Raw genomic sequence first — 24,174 nt, forward strand, 5'->3', positions numbered from 1 at the left:
GCTTTGGATCTGTGCTGAAACCAGCACTGATAACAGAGATGCACCCTCCCTTCATTAGCTTCCCTATATTCATTTTAAAATAAATTAATCACGCAGGCTGTAGCCCCTTGGGGAGCTTTAAGCAGGCCCAGCCCTCGGGACGCTGCTTTCCCTTTGAGGCCCGGGAGCCTGTTGCGTCCCCACAAGCCATAACATCCCTACACCCCGAGCAGGGGCTACCGTCGGTATGGCGGCGCCGGGCCTCCTCGGGACACCGGGCTCATCGGGACACCCACGGCAAGCGCCAGAGGCAGAGCCACCGCCTCCCGGCAGGCCGGGCCCAGGCCGGCCCCCAGCGCGCTGGGCGGGGCCGGGCTACGGGAGGGACACGGGAGCGGCGGGGAGAGCGGCGAGCGCTGGGCATGGCGCACTACGCGAGGGGCGCCGTGGCCGTCATCCGGCTCCGTAACCCGCCGGTCAACGCGCTGAGGTAACGGCGGACGCGGCCGGGCTCCCCGCGCCCGTCCTCCCTCGGGAAGCTGCTTCCCCTGTGCCTTCCCGCCCGCCTTCCCGCCCCCCTCCTCCCCCCCCCCCGCGCCGGGTGACCGACAGAGGCCTGTGCCGAGGGACCCCTCCAAACGCCTTGGCGAAACAGCCCCCCTCACCTTTCCCGGGGCTCCTGAGCGCTGCTGTCATTCCCAGCGGGTTTTTGGGCAGTAGAGGTGTCAGGCCCGTCAGTCTGGGCTTCCTGGCGCCTCCCCGGGAAACTGTTTAAAAACTCCAGGTATTTCTCACCAGTTTCGAGTATCGAGGTGATGCTCCCAGCAAGACATCGCAGGGCAGCCTCCAGCATTCAGCTGTCTCAGTTCCTAGGTGGAAACGCCAGCTTTTCCTCTCAGATTTGGGACTGGTGGAGCTGCTGGCCCCAGGCACTCTGTGGGGAGCAAGTCCAAGTGAGGACAGAGGGGAGGGCAAAGGGCTTAGGAGACAGCAGCCATAGTTTAACAAGAAGAGCTGGTGCCTGGATTAAACCACAGCCAGGACTGCCAGAAGCAAAGGCAGTTCATTTGCCTTTTAAAAATGAGTAAGGAACTCAGCTCTAAGCACTGATCTTGATCAAGAAATGCTCCAGGAGATCACAGATTCACAGAACTGTAGGGGTTGGAAGGGACCTGGAGCTCATCAAGTCCAACCCCCCTGCCAAAGCAGGGTCCCTTGGACAGGCCGCACAGGCCGGCGTCCAGATGGGTCTTGAATATCTCCAGAGATCTCAAACATGAGAGTGAAAGACCAATCTGTGAGGGCTCCTGAGATTTTAGGGGTTTGTGTGCTTTGAGAGGGAGGTGCTCGCTTTGTGGAGCTTGTTTGAAGGTGTGTATTTCAGTCCCTGTCACTCCATGACCACCCAGGCCCTGTCTCAGCAGCTGTAGCTGAAGAGCTGTTCTGTAGCAGTGTCCACAGTGTCTATTCAGGGTATATTTTCAAGCAAAAAAAAACTCCACTGCAGCTACGCTCGACTTCTAAACCATAAAGTTTGTTAGAAAGCTGAGACAAGTGAGAGCACTGAGAGGAAGCACAACCTGCAGCTCTTCTCAAGTAACTCACAGCGCCCACTCTTGTTCCCACATGCTTAAAAGCAGAGTGAGATCATTATAAGGGGAAAAAAAATACTACCCCCAGACAGCCCCACAGTATGAAGTGCCCAAGAGACCTGAGTACTTCCTTCTGGCTCAGTTCCCTTGTGAGGAGCTATGACAACCTCAGGTGGGAATTCTGTGGTCCTGGCCACGGTTCCTCACAGCTTCTGCTCTGCTCCTGCATTGGGCAGTGAGCCAGCTGGGGCTTCAAATGCACATTGGTCGGGGTTGGTTTTCTAGCCAGCCTATCTCTCTGCATCAGCTCTTGTGCAATTGCATGAGAAGCAGTGCTGGCACAAGGGGCAGAGTAGGAGAACATGGGTAAGGATGGGAACCTCCTCAGCATGGATTTAAAGCAGTTAAGCTGCTGTGAAACTAGAACTTGAGACATGCCTGTGGTCTTTGATTGCATGTCAGGGGAACAGCTGTTTTAGGAGACACCAGTAGTAATCTTCTGCTTGCCACAGGGCAGTTTTCAGCCAAGCTCTGGCTACAGCCAGGAATGGCAGAGAGCACTCTGATCCTCTTTTGTCCCTTGTGCTTCTGCGTGCTTTACGTACCTGACCATAGTAGAGCAGGTTTGTGATTGCTGTTGGAAATGTCTAACTACACAGGAGGTGGCAAGCACTGGAAGTTACAGACAGGAGCTGTCTCCTGCAGTCCTGAAAATTTCATGTCACAGCAGGCACAGATGCCTTCAGAAAGGCTGGTGGGATTTTTTTCCTGCTCTGCCCCAGCCTTACACATCTCTCCCCAGCTCCCAGGCCATTGCCCTGCCTAGTCATACTTGGGGATTTACTTTCTCCTGTCTGACACCATGCACTGCTGTGCAAGGACCTCCTGGGTTTCCCAAGGAACACATGCTGACTTGAGAGCCTGGCAGCAAATCTGGCTCCCACACACTGACCCCCTTTCAAAGCTCATCTTTCTCTCCATGAACAGAGGTGGCATATGCTAAATTTGATTTGTTTGGTGCTTGGGTTTTTTTTTTTCCTGGTTTGGTTTAGTATCCCTGTTCCTGCAGCTGAAGCATTGCACACAGCAAGGCTGGCTTCATAGCCCAGGGTTAAGCGTTGATTGGAATGCACAGAGTGAATCTTTGCAGTGTCACTGTTAAATCAATGCTGCTGTCCCAGCTAGGAAATACCTGTGCAAATCACAGTGACTTTTCATTTCTCTGATGCTCTGGCTGTTTGAAGTTGTGCTAGCCCGGAGTGGGTTTAGAGTTTTGCTGCCATATCTTCTACTACGATACTGTCATCACAAATTGCATCTTTTACTACCAGTTGGAACACGTGAGATACCAAGCAATGCAGCCAGAGAAGGGCAACCAGGCTGGGGGGGCAAATCATATGAGGAATGGCTGAGGGAGCTGGGGATGTTCAGCCTGGAGAAGAGGAGGCAGAAGGGAGACCTTATCACCACATAAAACTGCCTGAAGGGAGGGTGCAGAGAGGTGGGCGATGGTATCTTCAGCCAGGGGACAGGACAAGGGGAAATGGCCTCAAGCTGCACCAGGGCAGGGTCAGAGCAGATATTAGAAAAAAAATTTTCTACTGAAAGAGTTGTCAGAGCCTGGCACAGGCTGCCCAGGGAGGGGGCTGAGTCCCCACCTCTGGGTGTGTTTAACAGACAGGTAGATGAGGTGCTCAGGGATATGGTTTAGCATAGAATGGGAACAGTTGGACTTGATGATCTTAAAGATCTTTCCCAACCTTGTGATTCTGTGCATTGAATGGTAACATATCCTCAGGCAAACATCCTGCTCGACCTTAGAAGACCAAGAAACTGCACAAAACTTGATGTTTCCTCCTTTTCATCCCACAAAAAGAAATTTCCCACTGGGAAAAATTTGTATGGAGGAAGAAGAAATATTTATGCAAGTACAGAGTTGAGTTATTCCCTGGCAAAAATAGGTCTGTTGGGTTCATACAGGTTATGTGAGTATTGAACTGTGTTTTTTGTGGGGCATCTTGCATCTGCTGCTCATGTTCCTGCAGCACAGAAACCCTTTGAGTGCTTCTTACCTGCTCCCAGGAGAATTGTGTCATTTTCTAGCCAGTGTCCTCAAACCAGTAACTTGCTGTGTTTTGGAGTCCCAGCGCAGCATCCTGTTTGCAGAGCAGAGTGACATTTCCTAAGGGTTTCCCCTCAGATCTTCCAGGTGCTGGGTGAATTTGGCACTTCTGTGGCCCGGGTCTCCACTGATGCAAAGAGAGACTTCTGAGAGCCCTGAGCATGGGCTGCAGCCCATGGGTCCTCCTCAAATGACCGCAGCCACAGTGCTTGATATTCCAAAAGGAGGGAGATAAACCCTAAATCTGTTATATGTATTTGTGAAATACAAATTGGGGCCCTGGGCAACCTTGTCTAGATCCAGGCCTGGAGGTTGGTGACCCTGCCTGTGGCAGGGGGCTGGAACTCTGATCCTTGGGGTCCCTTCCAACCCAGATCAGCCTGTGATTCTATGAACCACTTATTAAAGGCAGAAAGGACTAGGAAAAGAATAAGAAACACTTTCCTATTCTGCTGCTATATGAAACTATAGACTGGGAGGACCAGTGAAGCTGTTGAAGGGTCTGGAGCACAAGTCCTGTGAGGAGCAGCTGAGGGAGCTGGGGCTTTTTAGTCATAAGAAAAGGAGGCTGGGGGGAGACCTCATGGCTCTCTGCAGCTACCTGCAAGGAGGGTGTAGAGATGTCAGGGTTGGTCACTTCTCATGGGCGACAAGCAATAGGACAAAACAGAATGGCTTGAGATTTCCCCAGGGGAGATTCAGGTCAGATATCAGGAAGAATTTCTGTACTAAAAGGGGAGTCAGGCACTGTCACAGGCTGCCCATAGAGGTGGTGGAGTCACCATCCCTGGAGGAGTTTAAAAGGTGTGTAGATGATGTGTTTGGGGACATGGTCTAGAGGTGGGCTGGGCAGGGTGAGGCTGTGGCTGGACTTGCTGATCTTAAAGGTCTCTCCCAACCCAGGCAATTCTGTGATTCTATGACCTTTACCAAGTCACCTAATAGGTTTTTTTTTCATCATGGCCAAATTATTCCCATTTTAAGTTCCATTTTTCAGAACCATTACTAACATCAGGCTTCAGAGTTGCCTTTGATGTCCAGACAAGGCAATTGGAACATAACTGGCTGTTCACAAGGTGAGAGCATTATAATCATCAGCACAGCCCCAACTGTCAGGTGTTTTAAATCCAGCTTTTCATCCCCAGAGCTCCTTCTTCCTCTCAAAAAGTTCCTAGTGGTTTAGCATTAATTACTTTTAAATTATGCTAAACTGTTTTCCTGAAAAATGAAATGTTTAATTCATAAAGACATTTTTCAAAAGAGCATTTCCCTGTGCTGCCTGCTTTGGAAACAGCAGTATCAGAGCCAGAAGACAATCTCCAGAAGGTGACTGACAGGTCAGCACTTGTAAGCTTGTTGGATTTTGGTGCTTGTCCTTGAAGCAAGACAGGGACTGGGATTCACCCAGAGAGGCTGTGGCAAAAAGACAGGCTAGGGGAGAGACCTGCTTGGACATACTGCTCATTTTCATGGGGACACTTAGTGTTTGTAACACAGATCTCTAACTCCTTTCAGTGTGACAGTTCTCCAGGCATTAGAGGATGGGCTGAAGAGAGCAGCTGCAGACCCTTCAGTGAAAGCTGTCATGATTTGTGGTGAAAGTGGGAAATTCAGTGCAGGTAAGACCTTTTTCACCAAGCACAGCCTGAGGAAAGAAGGAAACACTCTCTACCCACAACATCTGAAGATCATCCACCTTGTAACACTGCTGATGCAAGTCCTGATTTGACTGGAAATGGCCCCAAGGCAGCAGGCTTTTTCTCTTCTGCTGGGCCACAACTGACATACATAACAGAGCTAGACTGTCCAGGGCAGAAATAATCTGGTACCTTCACACTGAAGCAAGGGACAGCTGCTCATCTCACCAAGGATCTAGTGCCTCTTTGTTCCCCATAGCTTTGTTTGTATGAAATCAATGGACCATCAACTGGCCCAGTGTGTGAAAAGTAGCTGGGGTGAACGAGCAGTGAGTAACAGACCTTCTCCAGTTGTAGAAAGCTGGGAAGCTAGGGAATTTCTGTGGACCTTTACATTGCTTGTTAGCAGTAACTTGCCCTTTGCTGTTGCAGGCTCAACTTTGTTTTTCATTACAGCAGCTGTCCAATCACTACAGCTTGTATTTAGCCTTCCCTGAGCTCTCTGAATAGGCTCACAGAGCCAGGGTTTCTTGAAGGTGATCCCAAAAGGGACTGATTCCCATTAACCACTCCTGCCAGCAGCATGCTCTGCAAGGACTTGATCATCTGTGAGCAGCTGTGTTCAGTAGCACGGAGTGAAGAATCATTCCCATCACTGCCTTGCCCACTAATTCCTCAATCTCTGTGCTACCCCAGGAGCTGACATTCGAGGATTTTCTTCTCCAAAGAGACATGGCACTGCCTTGGGCCCCATCGTGTCTCTCATAGAAAGGAGTGAGAAGCCTGTGGTGGCTGCCATTGAAGGTGTTGCCTTAGGAGGAGGCCTGGAGGTGGCACTGGGCTGTCACTATCGGATTGCACATGTGAAGGTAACACATGCTGTGACCTAGAGAGGCTGGTGAAGGCATCAGGAACTTCATACTTATGTAGAGAGGGTGGGAGCTGCTCCTGAAGAGCAGTGGGACAACATGCCTTTCCTGGAATCATCTGCCCAGAGAAGGGCAGCTTTATAGCTGCAGGATACAAGTTGGTATGTGCTCAGACATTGACCTACACCACTCCTCAACGTGTGTTCACAGGTCTTACTACATACCCAGTTGCAGGTCATTTCTAAATATAAATGCCCATGTGTAGCTGGTAGAACAACAATGTGAAGCTCCCCTAGGTCTCAGTAGCCATCATCTACACACTGACACAGGTAGCTTGAGGAGTGATTGTTATTGTCTTTGAGTCCCTTCCTTCAAGATCCAGGGATGTTGAGCTACCTTTTTGCAGTACCTGGTCTCCATATAGAGTGTCCTCACTGAGGGGGGCATCCCCTCACTTCTGCAGTGAGAATCACTGCTTCTGTGACAGCATGGCTTGCTGCAGCAGCATAAAGAGGTATTCTGCATCACCCTATTTGTCCACTAAGGCAGGTGCCATCAGTAGTGGTCTTAAAGGGACTCCAAATCTCTGAAGAGCTCAATGGGAAACATGAAAACTATATTAAACAAGGCAACAAAAATCTATGTAGATTTTTTTGAGAAGACCCCCACACACACACTTCCTGCTGCCCACAGCTTCTCTGCTATAACCCTGCTAAACCTCAAGTGCAGCAAGAGCCACTTGAAGGCAGATCAGGGGAGAGTTCAGTACCAGTTTTCCTTTACTAGACTTCCAAGTATTAGCATAGGGAGGTAAGAGTTAAGTCACAGAGTCACTTGCCCTCCAGCAATCGGTAACAACTGCTTGAAAGCATTAGTTTACACACCTGTCAGTGTCGTAAGTGACATCAGGTAACTAAGTCAGGGGGATGCTGCTGGCCCCACAGCTCTCCTCCAGTGCTGTACTAGCACACATACATCCACTAAAAGGATGTTGTTCTGCACATTTATGCACAAGTTCTTTAAACAGTCAAGTGGGGTGTTGTCTTAAAGGTCTTACATGGCAAAAAGCAAGGATGAAGTTTCTGTGAAGTTGGGACTCCCCAGGGGAGCAATGCATGATTCAGGTCTGCTTGTCTTCCCTCTGTTCTGCTCAGCCTGTGATTATCACTCATTCTGATGGGGCTTGTGGAATTTGACTTTGTTTTAGGCACGGATGGGTTTGCCCGAGGTCACCATTGGGTTGCTGCCAGGTGCTGAAGGCACTCAGAGACTGCCTAGGCTGATTGGGGTGCCAGCTGCTCTGGATATCATCACTACAGGTAAAGCCCTGTGCCTTGGCTTGCTCTGTACACAAGAGCAGGACAGGGACTCCTACCACCAGCTTGGTCCAAGAAACATGAATTTCTTTCACCTGCATGGACTGAAATTCAGCTTGTTTCCACTAATGATGGACCAGGACAGGGACATGCCTCAAGGCACAGAGTTAAGGTGTTTTATGTACCTGATGATGAGGATGTCTCATAGCTGAGGCCAGCTACACACAAGCAGTTTGATCTGATGTATAAGAATGAAGCTGCCCATCGTGCCCCACTGCAGTCACCTCATTTCTGTTTGCCACAGGACGACATGTTCCAGCAACCGAAGCACTGAAGCTGGGCTTGGTTGATGAAGTTGTGGAAGAAAACACAGTTGAGGCAGCAATTCACCTTGCAAACAAAGTGATTGGTAAGGGAAGAATTGTTACAATGCCAGGAAATAATTGGTGCTGTTTCAGGGCTAGAGAGAATCAGAACAGGACCCACCAGTTTGTTGTCATTTCTAGGCTCTATTCATTGGGTTTGGCATCTGTAAGAGAATTAATTGCTGAGCTTGTTTTCTGCTGTCCAAAGTGAAAAATTCAGATGCTGGGGAACTGCAGAAATTCAAGGCAGCATGCAGAGGACAGATACACATCAAGTGCTCCTGCTTCTTGATCCAAACTTACATGCTCCTCTGGGCTGCTGCACTCCACTGATTTCAGGGAGTATGTGCTCTTTCCCTGTATAGCTTTGGAGCACAGCTGGCATCACATGTATTCTGGCTGCACCAGCAGGAATGGTTGACCAAAAATAGCTTTCTCCCTCTGGGAGGGGCTGGCACATCCTCAGCCCAACTTAATGATCCACAAGTCTGAAGTGATTCTGCCATTAATCCTTTAGCTGCTATGTCAGAAAAGGGCCTGTGGAGATGGGAGGGATGTGGAGGGGTTATTTTCCTTCCACCTTAGAAATAACAAAATCAAACTAACTGGAGTTAAGACAGGAAGAGGAACATTCCTCATGCAGCATGAGGAACATCACCTCGAGAGAGCACAAGGTTTCACATCACACTATATACCAACACCACCAGGACTTTAAAAGTGCTTACAGACATGCCAACATTACTGGCATGCTTTTGCAGTGAAAATATTGCAAAGTCAGCTAATCTTAATTTCTTTCCTGCTTGGGAAATTCCTTGTTTGCCCATGAAAAATTTTGATGCACCATTTAGCCTCAGGAAAGAATAGAATAATTGGAAAGAACAATGTACCCAGAGTCCATATAGTCCTTCTGGGTCTCTTGACCTTCACCTAAACATAATGTAATTCTCCTGCCACACCAGGGCAAACCAGCACTTCCATTCCTCAGCATCAAGTGCTGACTCAGGACCGCAGGAGAGGTGAATCTCACATAGCCAGCCTGGGTTTTGTTCACACTGAGCTCTGTTTTCAGCAAACATTTTTTTGTATGATCTTAAAATCAAAGACAGAGTTGCCCAAAACACACCATTGCAGGAGTCCACTGTCTTTCCATGGCATGCAGCACTTTGTTTCTGGCAAGGTTATTATTGCTGCCTCTCACAAAGCAGCCTGGCTATACAACAGCTTCTGTCACTGATGGCATTTCTGTTCCTGGGAAGCCTGTGCTGTAAGAAGTCTCAAGGAATCAATTCAGAAATCATTTTCTTCTAAGCTCTCTCAGCACTGGAGCTGCAGTACCTCACAGCAAGAGATTGGTCTCAAATGACTGGCCTTGCTGAAGCAAGGATGCTTGATGACATTTCAATGGGCAGTTGACAGAGCCACCTTCATGACAGGGGTCAGGAAAGCAGATTCATCTTTACTGTTTTACGGGTTATTCCTAATGACAAGCACCCTCAGAAGGGGTTCTGAAGCAGTCCTGCAGGAGTACACCAAGACAATTACCAATTCCAAGTTAAATCTGTCATCAGCAAATAGTTAATTGTACGTTGTAGACAGGAAGTGAGCAGATGCTCCTGGCCTTCTTCAGGCAAAAGAAGATACCTTCACTTTTTGAATGGATTTGTTAGAAATGAGAGGAGATTAATTCTTGGAGAGAAGGAAAATGTTCTTTGGGCAAAGACATCTGATGATCACAGCAGTAATTCCAAGCTGCATTACATAACTTGTCCACCTGATGGCACCAGGTACTTTGTGGTGACAGACAGCAGCTGGCAGTTCACAGTGCCCACCTCTTGCTGGTCTGCTGTAGCCCTCCTGGGCTGGAACTGCAGCTGCTGTTCCCCAGCACAGTAGACTTCTTGGAAGCTCTCCCTTCATCTATAGTCACCCCTTGCTTACTGACAGACCTTTGTCATCTTCTTGGAGCACAGAAGTACCAGTAACTTGCCCCAAAGAGCCAAGGCAAATCAGTTTAGTTCAGCCCCCATGGGTACTACATTCTGCATGGAAAGACTTCTCACCAGGGCTTGTGATTCTGGCTGCTGGCTTCTTTAGGCAGGGGGTCTAGCAAAGCACTCTTCTGACAACTGGAGCTTGTGAAAGGTCTGACACAAGCTGGACTCATCCCTGGCAGCTCTGGGACCACTGGAAGCCTGAGGGGCAGGGGTCTGGGTTCAGCTTTGCTTCTCAGAGATTCACAAGCAGTTCAGTGCACCAGGAAGACTGTTATGCTCACCCTGCCACTTGCCTGTGGAGCCCCCAGTATCCCCAGGGATCACAACTCTGGCATAATTTATTGAGGTTTTCTTTTTTTGCTTTAGCTAGCACAGTATTTGACACTGCATGCTTACACATTACTTCTGCTGGTAAGGGACCTTACAGACTGACCTGTCCTTTGTGCCACCTGGACTATACACCTGACTAAAACAAAGCAGGTATGTGCACTAGCTCCTGCACATGGACATCACTTTCCCCTGCAGCACTGACATTGGATACTGTTCATCATGTTCCTGCTGGTTTTGTTTCAGAAACCAAGCCATGGGGTGTCCCACACTGATCTCCTCCTGCCAGGTTTGGATTCAGAGCATTTTTCCTGGCCATAAACACACCCCTGACCCTTCTTAGCATTGCAGAAGCAAATGCACAGCATGGAGATGCTGTAGAAATACATCACAAAACATATTTAGCTTCCAGCTAAGTCAGTCTTATTACTGGACTCTGAGGAGAATTACTTTTCCACTCTGAGGAACTGCCTTACATCCATCCCCCCATCACTATTGGTGCTTACAAGTACTATTTGCTATCTGAAAACCAAGCTTAAAGGCTTGGTCCTTTTTTACCAGTCCTTTCCACACCAAAGATGTCAGATGAAGTCCCTTGATCCACCCAGACTTAACCAACCTTCCAGCCATCAGATCTGCTTTCTGGGACAAACCTGAGGTTTCCTCCTCTTGGAAATGAAACCCACTATTTAAGTACTAAATAAAGGACCACGGATAACCAGCATTTCTAGGTTAAACAGGGAAAAAGCAAAGAATTCCAAACCAAAGGAACATTACCCTGCCTAAATTCTGCAATACTAGCAGGTACGAGCTATATTGGCTATTAATGTGAAACCATTATTGTTATGAACTCTGATGACAAGGGAAGCTCCTTTCACAGTGAGCATTCATCTTTTTATGTTCCCTCAAAGGCTTCTGTTAAAAAGCCTGAGCTCTGCAGACCATTTCAGGAAATCAATATATTAACTCAGCCTGGAAACTCCTTATTCTGCTTCTCTTAAACATTGGTAAGTCTTGGAAGAGCTAGTGTCACAACACATTCTTCAGGCAACCACAGTTGCAGGGCACAGTTCTTCCAGCTCTTCAGCATCCTGCCTACAATGTCTTGCTCCTGAGTCTCCCACTGATGTGCTGCCACTTTCCCAACTCAGACAACAGGAGGAATGACTGGAGCTAGATGACAATGTCAGCTTTGAAGGAAGTGTGCTCATATAGGAGCAGCTGGGGCAATGACACCATGCCAGAGAGCTTCTCAGTATTAGGATCTTATTAGAGGGGAGACGACCCACCACTCCACTTGGTGGCAGTCCTGGGTGCTTCTGGGAATAGTGCTGCAGCTGTCAGTGTAATAGCACTGCTACACAGTTAACAATCTGGATGTGGCCACCATGACAGAAGGGGCTTTGAGAGAATGTCAGAATAGTAAGGAAATCCTGGATTTCTGAACTTTGCTTCTTCCCAGTCTTTGCTGAGGCCAGCTGCATTATACACATGTGTATTCTTGTGCCTGCCTGATTCACCCCTTGCTGACACAGAAGCTTGAACTCCTTGTCATTCATTTGGTCCCAGCTCATGCTGCAAGTGGTGTCCTCCTGGCTAGTCCCAAGGCAAGGAGAGGGACTCCAGCTGCCTGGGAAGAATTGAAGTCAGGGTGTATTTCCCTGTCTCTCATAAATGCCCAGCTCAGGACTGCAACTGAAATGTATCTGGCTAGTGAAGTCAGTTGGGCACCAGCAGCAGAGGGGAACTGTGGGACTGCAGCTTGTGGAGCCATTCAAGCACAGCAGGCAGGACTGCCAGGTACAAAAACCAGAGAAGCTGAGACATTCTGTATCTGGGAAAAGGAAGGGGGGAATTGCTTCCTTGAAGCTGAGAGCTTGCTGTTTTGAAATCTGAGAAGGGACATGAAGGTTTGCCATTGTCAGAGTGAACAGAAAGCTAAGAGAAGTGGCCAACACTTTAGTCCTAGACCCAGATCACCATGTCATGCAAGGCCTAATGCAGTGAGCTTAGGAGGAAGAGAGGTAGACTGCAGTCCCAGTCTGCCTCTAAAGGGCTGAACACCTGTAGTCTTCTAGATGTGGATGCTTTGGTCTCTAACTCTGTCTTCCCACCCGCAGGGCAGCCGCTGGAACCCCACAGAATCAGCCTGAAGCCAGTCCCAAAGCTGCCCAACATGGAAGCATTTCTCAGCGAGGCTCTGCTGAAGGTGAGGAAACAGGCCCGCGGGTGCCTGGCTCCAGAGCTGTGCGTCCAGGCAGTGAAAGCTGCCACAGAGCAGCCCTTCACAGAGGGAGTGCGGAAGGAGCGAGAGCTGTTCAACGTCCTGCTGACCTCGGGCCAGGCCCAAGCGCTGCAGTACGCTTTCTTCGCGGAGAGAGCCGTGCAGAGGTGGACGACTCCCAGCGGAGCCTCGTGGACAAGCGCGTCCCCGCAGCCCATCCGCAAAGCGGCCGTGATAGGTAAGGGAACAGAAAAGCCACTGCAGGTGACAAGTGCCCAGCCAACAGCAGAGAGGAAGGGGGGTGGGATGAGGGTAGTCAGGCTTTCTTTACTCATGGCTGACACAGGATGCCCTGGCAGTCACTCACCAAAGTCATTGGTACCCATCACCAGCAAAGAAACTCCACAGGAGACACCACACAGGAAAGCTCAGATGTTTCATCCCACTAGATTCTTACCTGGTGCCACCTCTTCCTTTGGAAAAGCCACTTCCTCTCACTTCAGAGAGGGGCAGACTGCCCAGTAAGTGGTCTGTTCCCTTTTAAACGCCTACTCCTGGCTTTGTTCCATGTTATAAGCAGGTTTGCATTAAATTCTCCTCCTCCTGGTCTAGTTCTGTACTGCAAGTGCGTGTGCACAGAGTCACTCAGGGATATATTAGTATGAAAATGTTTTGACAGCTGGATTTTAAGAAGATTTCATCTCACCAGGATCCACTCCTGCCATTTTGTAGCCCAGCAAGATAATGCCTTCATTAATTTTTTATAAGAACAATTTAAATAAAACCTTTGATGCACTGCTGAGGTTTTTAAAAAAAAACCCCAACAAGGTATCTTTCTGCTCTGCCTGTTGATAGCAGTGCTCAAAAACAGTGGTTAGACGAGTAATGGAGCAGTTGGAAAGCATCCATTCTGTTTCAGAGAAAGCTCAATGGATCAACACTGCTCTTCCCAGGCGATCCAAAGGGCTCTTGTGCTCTGCAATATGAGCTCTCTAAAAAACTCATTCCAAGCTCTCTAAAAAACTCATTCCAGACCACAGAAATACTTGTTTTGGGGAAGTTCCCTTCTCTTCATTAGCTGCCATGTCAGATATTGGTCCACAAACCTGGTGAGGCCCAGCTGGGGCTGTTAAAGCATTCAGATGGAGAGGTGTGAATTATTGCCAGGTTTATTATGTGAGTTGAAGAGCACCTTGGGCACAGGCAGTCCTGGACTGGTCAGCCCTGCAGCATCTGATTTGCCAGGAAGGGTTTGCACTGAATTTTGTAGGAACAATCAGGGGACTAGAATGGGCACATTTTGCTACACACCAATAAGCCACACCAGAATAATACATCTGCAAAGTCACACTGGGAGCTTGGCCAGAAGGGCTGTTTAGATCTGATCTGCTTATTTTTGTGCTGTAACTGAGCTAGAGGGGATTCTAAGGACAAGCATGATCCTTATTTGAAAGTTTACAGTAGAAACACAATCTGTGTCTTATTTCCAAGCTGACCTGGCTGGGCTACATCCCCCATCCATTGGTTTAAGCATTTGCATCCCATTGCCAGACAGATATCTGAATCCAGCCCTGAAATTTCCCCAGCCTCTACCTTGCAGTTTCAGTGGGTTTGTAGCTGGTTATATAAAACTCTTAAGTTAACCCAAACTTTTTGCCCAAGTAAGCAAACCAAGTGCTTTGACACTTCTCTGCAGGGCACAGTCTGTCACACCCTGGGGTCTTTTTCACAATGCCAAACCTCAACACTTGATAAAGCACACTCATAGCCAAAACAGAGACAGTATTCCAGAAGTTAATACTCTAAGACCAGGTACCAAGAAGTTTTTTCCTTGCTCCTACTTAGCACACTCAAGGCAACAGCCAACAGTATATTCACCATGTTCAGCACATCCTGTTACTTCTCTACTAGCAAGGAGCAGCTGCAGCCCCTGGATGGGGAGCCAACAGCAGTAACACCCCTGCAGGGACACAACCACAGAACCTTTGCTGGAAGGGACCTCTGAATGTCATCTTGTCCAACCCCCCCTGCTCAAACAGGGCCACCTAAAGCCAGTTGCTGAAGATAGTGTCCAGACAGTTTTTCTAAAGTCTCCAAGGACAAAGACCCCACAAACTTTCTTGGCAGCCTGTGCCAGTGCCTAGTCACCCCCACAGTAAAAAAAGAAAAAACAATAAAAGGCCCCAAAACCATGATTTCTTACGTTCAGATAGAACCTCTTGTGTTTCAGTTTGTGGCTGTTGCCTCTGGTCCCATCACCAGGGACAACTGGAGGAGTCTGGCTCCATCTCAATGCCTGCCCCTCTAGTATTTATATACATTGGTGAGATGCCCCCAGTTCTTCTCTAGGCTGGAGTCACATCTCTCTCAGCCTTTCCTCAGGAGACACACTCCAGTCCATTAACCATCTTAGACCTATCGCTCCGTATCACTCTTGCACCAGGAACCCTGAGCAAGACGCAATGCTCCAGGTATTGTCTTACCAGCACTAAGTAGAGAAGAAGGATCACCTCCCTTAGCCTGGCAGCAGGACTCCTCCACCTTTACCACAAGGCCACACTGCTACTCATAGTCAACTTGGGGTCCACCAGGACCCCAAACCCTTTGCTGCAGAGCTGCTCACCAGCCAGCCAGCCCCCAGCACACAGGCCTGGTGGACAGGACTACCCCTCCTCCAACACAGGACTTCACACTTCCCTCTGCTGAGCTTCACAAAGCTCCTATCAACCCACTTCTCCCCCAGAGGAAGGCACACTCCATTACTGTCTCAATTGTTTACAGTACCTGAGCAAGGCAAGCAGGGCAGAGCCAGAGGTCATGGCCAGGACCTAGTAGAAGTACAGATGAACCAAGCAGAGTTTACATGATGATGTAGGTCCAAGGTAAATAGAGGACGCACCAGGAAAAGCCAGTCCACGAGCTGAGGTCTGGACCAGCAGTAAGACACCAGAACTCAGGAAGGAACTAATGGTCCAGGGCTGAGCTTAAATGGGGCTGCGAGGCCAATGGGTGGGGTGGATGGAGGCTCCAGGTGTTGCTGCTCAGGATCATCAGAGCTGATTGGTGTACTCAGGCCCTTGGCACCTGGACCCCAATGCCTTTCATGAACCACTGCTTCTATCCATACAGCCCTGTGGCCCCAAACACAGCTTGCTTTGGTCATACCAGTTGTCCATGTTATCCTTTATTTGATACATGACACCTCCTATTTACTGATCACCTCCTTTTACCTCTGAGTCCCACATCATATGCAGTGTCACTGCTTTCCATCACTTCTTTTTGTCACCCCGCTGTGCTTTTTTCTCCTTCCTCTGGATGTTTTTTCCTCCTGTTTTGCCTGTTGATACCAGTGAAACCACAAATCCATTAGAGACAGGTGCACAACGTGCCAGCACACTCGTGTTTTCTGTCAGGCTGCTGTAACAAATCGCCATTCTCCAGCTGGGATCATGCTGTACAGTACCTCGTCATCTCACAGCCTTGATCTTAAGCACATTCTTGCAGTACCAGAAATCAAAATCTTAGGGATGGTTTTTGAGGGCCTGACACCCTTTATATAGTGCTGCTCATCCATGTAACTATGGAGTGTACCTGGGCCATCCAGGGTCCCTCTGTTTTCGCTGCAGAGAGGAGGGCAGCCAGAGTGAGATGTTGCATCCACTTTGGATGGTCAGAAATCATGCAGAGCTCATTTTCCAACAGGCAGTGCCATGCTGTTTCACACACCAAACCCCTGTTGTGTTACACTGCTGCTTCTGTCTTTTACTGCTGCATGATGGGAAGCAACTGAGAGGATCGCAGTGACTTCCCCGTCCCTCAGAACCTTTTCTGTAGGCACAGGGATGTTTACAGTATGGAAACAGTGCTGGGAATGCTAGGAGAGCCTTGCTTTGTGGCTCCCCTGTCTATCCAATATGAGCAGGAACTCGGGAGGGAGCTGGCACATCCCTTGCTGACCATGTCTTGGATTAAACACCAAGGATGATCTATCATTTTCATGGGCATGCTTGATAGACAGCATTGCTGATGAACTGGCAACCGTTCCCGTGCAGCACTGGTTTCCCATCAGCTGCCTTTGCCTGCAGACTGATAACAGGTAACACCTGCTCTGTGGGATCCCTCCCGCTCCGGACCTCGATTGCCTTCAGGCCACACATAGTGTCACCTATTCCATTTGCTTCTGCTTGCTCTGAAGTCTTGGCTCCCAACAGTTTCCACTGTCTGTGATCCTTCATCACTCAGAAAAGGAGCTCCTCTCCATCCCTCCGTAGCTCCCTGCTTGCCTCGAGTATCACATTATTTCTGCTTCAAGTTAATACCCTGAAACAGAGAAGGAAGCAGCTCCAATCTGCAGCTGTCTGCTGCTGCCAATTGCTTGTTGTTGTTTGCAACAGGAAAACTGGAACAGTCTTTTTACCAGTCTACCAGGTATTATTGCCATCACCCAGCATTTTAAAGTTGACATATTCATTAGAGTTCTGAATATTTTCCACTGGCCTGTATTTCTCCAGTGTGAGTGACTGTGCACGAGCTGCTTTGAACACATTGCGAGCTCGTTTGTTGTTGAAATTTGTTTTTAAAGCCTTTCAATTAATTTTGCATGATTTTCCATATTCTCAGCACCTCATGTGACAGATCAATAATTAACAGCCATTATTCACTCAGCTTGCCCGGCAAATGGGTTTGTCATATCCATATTTGGCCTGAAATTACCCGGGTTCAAGTGCAGTGTAATCTGTACGCCAAAGCCACGCTTCGCAGCAGGAGAGCACGAGTGAGCTGGCTAGGCAGATACTGTTCTTCTTCCTGAAACAGATTCCAGATGTGCCTTGGGGATGAAAGGTGGTAACACAGCTCCAAGAGCCATCCCCTGCGTGGAAGATAGGAATATAGGTGCTTTTTTTTCCCCTGTGGTTTGGGAGGGGAGTGAGCACACGCTTGAGAACCCGAATGGAATGCAGAGCAGAGACTCTGGGGTAGTTCCTACCTGTGTTTTGGTGTGTGAGATCTGAGCTGAGCGTGCGATGTGTCCCTTTCCCTTCCTTCCACAGCCTCCCCTGCGCGTAGGCCCGATGGGTCCCTGCCATCTTTACTTTTTTCCCTCCCCTGTTCTAACATATTCCTCCCCAATATCACTCAGGGAGTCCTCAGAAATGCCTCTCTCTCTGCTAGATCGCCACATTGCTCCTTAGTTTTACAGCCCAGTTTTAGAGAGTATTTCCAGGGGAGTCGTGCTGGGCAAGCTGTAATGTAACAAAACCCTTGGGGCTTTCATTACTCTCTCTGCCAGCTTCATTAAACATCATTTCATACAGGCCACTGAAGAGTTATGTAGCAAGTTGAGAGACAGCTTTTCTAGGTCAGAAACAAGCTTGGTGAGCTCATATCTTATCTATAAGCCTATTCCCATGGCCTAGAAAGTGAAGTACTACAAGCATGTATGGCTGTCTGTCACGGGATGGCTAAAACCTAGATGGGAGTATTCCTACTACATGTGGATGAAAACAAACAGGGGAATCACAGGATCACAAGGTTGGAAAAGACCTTTAACATCATTGAGTCCAACCAGTCCCATCCTGTACTAAACCATATCCCTAAGTACCTCATCTATCCGTCTGTTAAACACACCCAGGGGTAGGGACTCAGCTGCCTGCCTGGGCAGCCTGTGCCAGGCCCTGACAACTCTTTCAGGGAAGAACTTTTCCCTCCCATCTGAGCTGACCCTGCCCTGGCACAGCTTGAGGCCATTTCTCCTTGTCCCATCTCCTGTGCCCTGGCTGAAGAGACCATCGCCCACCTCTCTGCACCCTCCTGTCAGGTAGTTGTAAGCAGTGATAAGGTCTCCCCTCAGCCTCCTCTTCTCCAGACTAAACACCCCCAGTTCCCTCAGCCGCTCCTCACAGGATTTGCCCTCCAGCCCCTTCCCCAGCCTGGTTGCCCTTCTCTGGACTTGCTCCAGGACTTCCATGTCCTTCTTATGGTGAGGAGCTCAGAACTGTTCCCAACACTCGAGGTGCAGCCTCACCAATGCTGAGCACAGGGGCACAATCACCTCCCTAAACCTACTAGCCATGCTGGGTCTGACACAAGCCAGGATGCTGTTGCCCTTCCTGGCCACCTGGGCACACTGCCAGATCATGTTCAGTTGGCTAAGTCCACTGCAGAACTTCCCTTGAAAAAAAACATGTGGAGAACCTCTGCTCATGGATTGATTTAGGAAGAAGCAGAGAGAGCTTCTGAGACTTCAGTCATGAGACTGAAGGTGAGAGGAAGAGGAGTTAGTAAGAAGGCCCAGTAGAGCTTGGGAATTCTAGGGAGAAATTCCAAGTCTGTGCCCTGAAAAGGAAGGAGAGGCTTGGGGATTTCAAGGGGCAGCCCTGAAGAACCCAGCTGGGGATCTGCAATCCTTCATGCCTCAGGAGAACCTTAAAGATGCACAAGGTGGTAAGGTACCCTCCCACGCTGCCCAAGAAGAAAGCAGTTCATAGCTCACCAAAGACCAGGAACAAGCTGCCTCTACCTGTCCCTGCTACCAGCCTGGGAATCCCAGGCATGGTGGGAGCTGCCACTTGCAGTTGGGGCTTTTTTTCCAGTTGGCAAATGGTGGGCACTGGAATACCAGCCCTGATGCGTGTCATTCCGGTTTTGTTTTCAAATTAGGTATCATTGGCATGTGGTTATGAAGCAGCAGCTCTAATTTCCTAGAAAGGAGCTTGGGCACTTGCTTGGGAGTGTCAGGAGGTGTAGGCAGGCTGCCAGGTAGGGATGGCTGTAGGAAACCATCTTCCTGCGCTTGACACAGGGAATGTTTCCAGTGTCTGGGGCGGCCGCAAGCCGAGGGTGGGCAGAACCAACCCCTGGGCGTGGAGCCTGTGGGAAAACCCTACCACCTTGTTTGACCTTGATTGTTGGGGCTTGTTTAGCTGATGACATAATTTCAGCTCTTCTTTACAAAGCTGCTTTAGGCAAATTTTTTTTTAATCCCCTTGTTTCTGCTTATTTGTTTAGCTGAGTCTCATTTGTAAACCCGGGATTAAAAAAATCATTTTTAGGGAGTTAGAACAAACCTGTGCCTTGTCTGGTCGTTGCTTTATTTAGGGTATTAATAATCCTCCCATTCAGGTGCCTCGTGCTTTTAAAGCCAGTAAAATTGTGCTGACTTTCTCCTACCTACCTTGTATTAACTGCACTCGAGAAGCCTCCGTTGTGGGAGAGCAGGACAGACAGTGTGGGACGTCTGTCACCGGGAAGCATAAGCACGCAGCTTCATTCAGTGTAACAGCAGGCAGGGCAGGTGGAAGGGCTCAGGGGGAGGTCAGGGATCAAGCCTGTAATCCCTACGCTGGCATTCCTGGGGGTGTGAGGCAGCACCACACTTATGAATCTTGGGGGGGGAAAACGACATAAACCAGCTTGAGTGGATACCCAGTTATGGGAATTCCAGGTAAGTGCTTTAGTTGAGTGGTTGGACAAGGAGGACGGTGTCTCTGAGAATCCTCAGAAGTTAGGGATGGCCCGTGCTGGAGAGCTGGGGGAGTTCCCAGAGGGCAGAGCTGCCTGATAGGAAGTGTGAACAGCAAGCAAAAGGCGACTGGTATACCAGAGTGATTAAAAAGGAGATGCTGAAATCTGGATTAAGAGGACTCTGCCAGCTCCATCCTGTTTGACCTGGTGGTAAGAGACATACAGAGACAAAGTTTAGAAGATTGGTGTCCAAGATCAGCTGAATTTTGTTTGCTTCAAAGGTGACACAGTGAAGTGCAGAGGGAGAGGGGGAAGGGGACAAAGAGGAAGCTTGGAAGGAGGGAGAAACTGGTTACCTGAGCTTTGCTGGTGTCCAAATCTCTGAGTGCAGTGTGACCATCCCATAGAACAAAGAGGTGCCGATATCCTCAGGGCAATGCTTCCTTAGGAAACTGCCTGCTAGAAGGGCTGGAAATGCAGATCTCCTGTCTTTGATCCCCAGGTTCTACCTCTTAACCAATGCTGGTGTCCATAGGTATAAAAATGTGCAGGGAGGAGACATGAATCACATGGCCCCCACACACTGGAGTGAACCATAAGCTTGAGAGGACACTAACTTGCCTTTACGCTACATTTAGGCTCACCAGGGGGAAGAATTCACCTTCCTTCTTCCTCGTCTCCACATCTCTTGTTCTACCTGTGCACCACCATTTTGCATAAGCTTCTGCTTTTTGTCCTGTAGATACAGGGGGGGGGTTTGCTACTGTCAAGAGATTAATTGTAACATCTTCTGTTCACAGTCTCTGGTTCTGTCTCACTTTTATCCCTAGGGCTGGGAACGATGGGCAGAGGCATCGTGACTTCTCTGGTTAAGGCTGGCATACCTGTGGTGGCCCTGGAGCAGAACCTGGAATATCTGAACACAGGAAGAAAAGCTGTGATGCTCCTTTTGGAACGTGAGGCTATGAAAATGGAGCGGGGTGCCCAAGCCTTGGATTTCCATAACCCTGCACGTCTTCAGTTCACTGTGGACTTTGATGCGCTGCATGATGTAGATCTGGTCATTGAGGCGGTATTTGAGAACATGGCACTGAAGAAGGAAATATTCTACAAGCTATCAAGGATCTGCAAGCCCGGGGCCTTTCTGTGCACAAACACATCGGCCCTCAACATTGACGAAATAGCTTCCGTCACGAGTCGCCCACAGCAGGTCATCGGCACGCACTTCTTCTCCCCTGCTCACGTGATGAGGCTGTTGGAGATAATCTATGGCCATCAGACATCCCCCACCACCATTGCCACTGCCATGCAGCTAGCCAAAGCGCTGAAAAAAGTAGGAGTGGTGGTAGGGAACTGCTTTGGGTTCGTTGGGAACCGAATGATGTTTCCCTATGTACAACAGGCAGTTTTCCTTGTAGAGGAGGGAAGTGGACCAGACGCTGTAGATAGGGTTATTGAAGATTTTGGGTTTAAGATAGGACCTTTCCGAATGTCCGATCTCGCTGGGCTGGATGTGGGCTGGAGGTCTCGAAAGGGCCAGGGTCTCACTGGGGCCTCGCTGCCCCCGGGGACACCCGCGCGCCAGCGGCACGGCCAGCGCTACAGCCCACTGCCTGACCTGCTGTGTGAGAACGGCCGGTTTGGCCAGAAAACCGGCAGAGGCTGGTACGAGTACGAGAAGGCTGGGGGCAGGACAGCCAAGCCAGACCCGTGGCTTCACAGCTTCCTGGCCCAGTACAGAGCCACCCATCACATCAAGACCCGCTTTGTAGACCAGGAGGAAATCCTGGAGCGGTGTTTGTTCTCCCTCATCAATGAAGGGTTCAACATCCTGGCTGAGGGAATAGCGGCTGGCCCGGAGCACCTGGATGTAATTTACATCAATGGCTACGGGTGGCCAAAGCACAGGGGTGGCCCCATGTTCTATGCCTCCACCGTTGGGCTCCCTCGTGTTCTGGCAAAGCTGCAGAAGTACTCCGAGGCGCACCCTGATGTTCCTGGGCTACGGCCCAGCGCCTTTCTGAAAAAGCTAGTAGCTGTGGGGAACCCTCCCCTCAAAGAGTGGATGTCCTACCAAAGCCAGCAGACCAACAAGCTGTGATCTTGTTGGTGCTCGCTGTATACATTCAGGAGGCTGATCTCATGAAACAGATGCTGTAATTGCACTGTCTCTTCTAATCAAAACCGAAGTGCTACAGGCTCATAAACAATGTCACTGACCTTCCCAGGCCTCTGCTGAGACCTGTGGCTGATGATTGGTCCTAATCTCCCCCTCGCTGCAGGTAACCACTGCCATCACTCCACCATCCCACCGCTGGCCTTACCCACCTGCTTAGCACATCGCTGAGTACAGGCTCATCCCATTTTCCCATCTTCCCAGCTGTACTTCTCTTCCAGTCTGCCTTTGCGGAAGGTGAGGTGGGAGCGGCATCCGTAGCACACGAAGCAAATCAGGGTAGGAGACAAGACAGACAGTCACAATTCATCTGGACTGGTGGGATCTGCCAGATCCCGCTCTAAATCTGTTTCCCGGTTGGTTCAGGTCTTGCCCTGGCAGCTGGGCTGCCCTGGGTTCCCTGGCTCTCCCAAAGACAGCCAGCTGGATCCTGCTCCCTTCCTGCTGCTGGGGCGGGGGCAGGGGGCTGGCACAAGGGGCACGGCACCTCTCAGAGGCAAACCCACCCTTGTTGGAGAGCGGGCGTGGGAGAGAGCAAGGGGCAGGGCTGGTACCGTTCCCCTCTCCCCGCTGCAGAGGAGACTCAGTAAATGCCAGAAAAGCCACGAAGGCCCTGACCTGACTAACCCACCCTGTGCACTGGCCGACTTTGTCCTCCATGATCATTATTCCCACATGGCTTTGCCCAAGCAGAAACATCATCTGGCATCTCTTAAGTTTCCATCACATAGCCCACCCCCCCATCTTGCCTGCCCACAGCTACGGGGTCTTGGGGCTCAGTATGCTCTAATGGATCAGACTGCAGGCACGCTGGGAGCCATACAGGAAGGCAGGGAGGCAGCAGATCTCAAGCAGAAAGAGAGGGAGAAAAACTTGCTCGAGGCTTGATGCTCTGGGACAAAGTCTCCCATTTCTCATGTCAAGGGAATGTATCTTCCAGGCCAGCGGGGGGATACGTTGCTCTGCATTCCATTCTCAGGAAAATTATCACTGGATGTCTAACTTTTTTTTTCCTTCAATAAAAGTGCTTGGATTATCTAATGACTGTCTAATCAGGGTGCAAAACTGAGGGCAGGAAACCCTCCAGAAGTCATGAGCCAACCCAAGTGCCTGGTTCCAGGGGGGATTTTTCCCAGGACCAGCAAAGGAGCCAACTCTGGGCCCAGTAAACAACTGCGTTTCCCCCCCCCCGCTTTTGTGCCCCAGTGAGGAGCAGCCCAGTGTTTGCTCCAAGGTGAAGTGCTGCTTCCACGCAAGCAGACTCCGCGTGACATGTTACACAACAGCCCTGGCTGGTGCTGGCGGCTGTCATGTCATCCGGCAGGACAGCTCTGGGCACAATGCACTGCCTGGGCTAACATCCCCCTCTCCTCTGCCTCCCACTGTGGTGTTCACCCATACTGGAGATGAGCTGGGAAAAGGCAATGCCCCCTGCAGCAGGAGGAGAAGGCATGCCCTTCCTCTCCAGGAGGGACACTGGTCTCAGGGTATTGAGACCCACAGGCTTCTACCCCCATGGCCAGAAAGCCTCTCCCTCAGCCCATGGCACTTCTGTGCTGGTGCATTTGGTGTGCCCATTCCCCTTCTCATCTCCCCTCCCAGAAATTACTGAGAACGGAGGCAGCTCAGGCTGGCAGCAGCACTCCTGCCAGCAGTCCGTTTGCAAATGCATATCGACCAAAGCAGCGCCACATTGATTGTTCTGCCGGCTTTACGTCCCAGCCAGCCATCGGTGACATTGCTGGTGGCACTGGGAGGCTGCACTCGGAGCTCCAAGAGCCCAGGGGCGAGGGGAGGCTCCTGGCAAGGCCAGCGCACACCGGAGGGCAACTGCAGCTCCCTGCCCCCCAGCCCCACACAGCAGCAGCTCACGTTCCGCAGCCTGATTCGGAGCCCTTGGTGCCTGACACGTGATGTAACCAGAAAGCACCAGCCTGTTCTGCGAGTCTCTTCGACGAGTTGATGAAATAACAGATGTGCCAAGTCCCCCATCAGCTCAGATACGCAGTGATACCAGAAATATGCCCGTAAGTTAGATGATGCTTCTTTAACCAGGGAGGGAAGGCGGTCCCATGCAGAGGAGAACTCAATAACTACTTGGTATAGGAT

General features: G+C 49.9%; 1 protein-coding gene across 1 annotated transcript; it reads left to right on the forward strand.

Annotated features, from left to right (window-relative positions):
* Positions 1 to 383: 383 nt before the first annotated feature.
* On the forward strand, positions 384 to 23,106 carry EHHADH (enoyl-CoA hydratase and 3-hydroxyacyl CoA dehydrogenase). The gene is made up of 7 exons (XM_084267546.1): positions 384 to 469; positions 5,209 to 5,312; positions 6,027 to 6,199; positions 7,407 to 7,518; positions 7,820 to 7,924; positions 12,322 to 12,663; positions 20,720 to 23,106. Exons 1-7 carry the CDS (start codon positions 402 to 404, stop codon positions 21,988 to 21,990), a joined length of 2,175 nt encoding a protein of 724 aa, XP_084123672.1. The 5' UTR covers positions 384 to 401; the 3' UTR covers positions 21,991 to 23,106.
* The last annotated feature ends 1,068 nt before the right edge of the window (positions 23,107 to 24,174 follow it).

The sequence above is a fragment of the Gallinula chloropus genome (genome assembly GCF_964237585.1).
Source record: "Gallinula chloropus genome assembly, chromosome: 8".
Classification (NCBI taxonomy): Eukaryota; Metazoa; Chordata; class Aves; order Gruiformes; family Rallidae; genus Gallinula; species Gallinula chloropus.

Excerpts from the sequence above, each read along its gene's own strand:
- EHHADH (XM_084267546.1), top strand. The coding sequence starts at position 402 with ATGGCGCACTACGCGAGGGGCGCCGTGGCCGTCATCCGGCTCCGTAAC. Across the intron at positions 7,519-7,819 it reads TCTGGATATCATCACTACAG|GACGACATGTTCCAGCAACC; the intron begins GTAAAGCCCTGT and ends TGTTTGCCACAG. Across the intron at positions 7,925-12,321 it reads CCTTGCAAACAAAGTGATTG|GGCAGCCGCTGGAACCCCAC; the intron begins GTAAGGGAAGAA and ends TCCCACCCGCAG.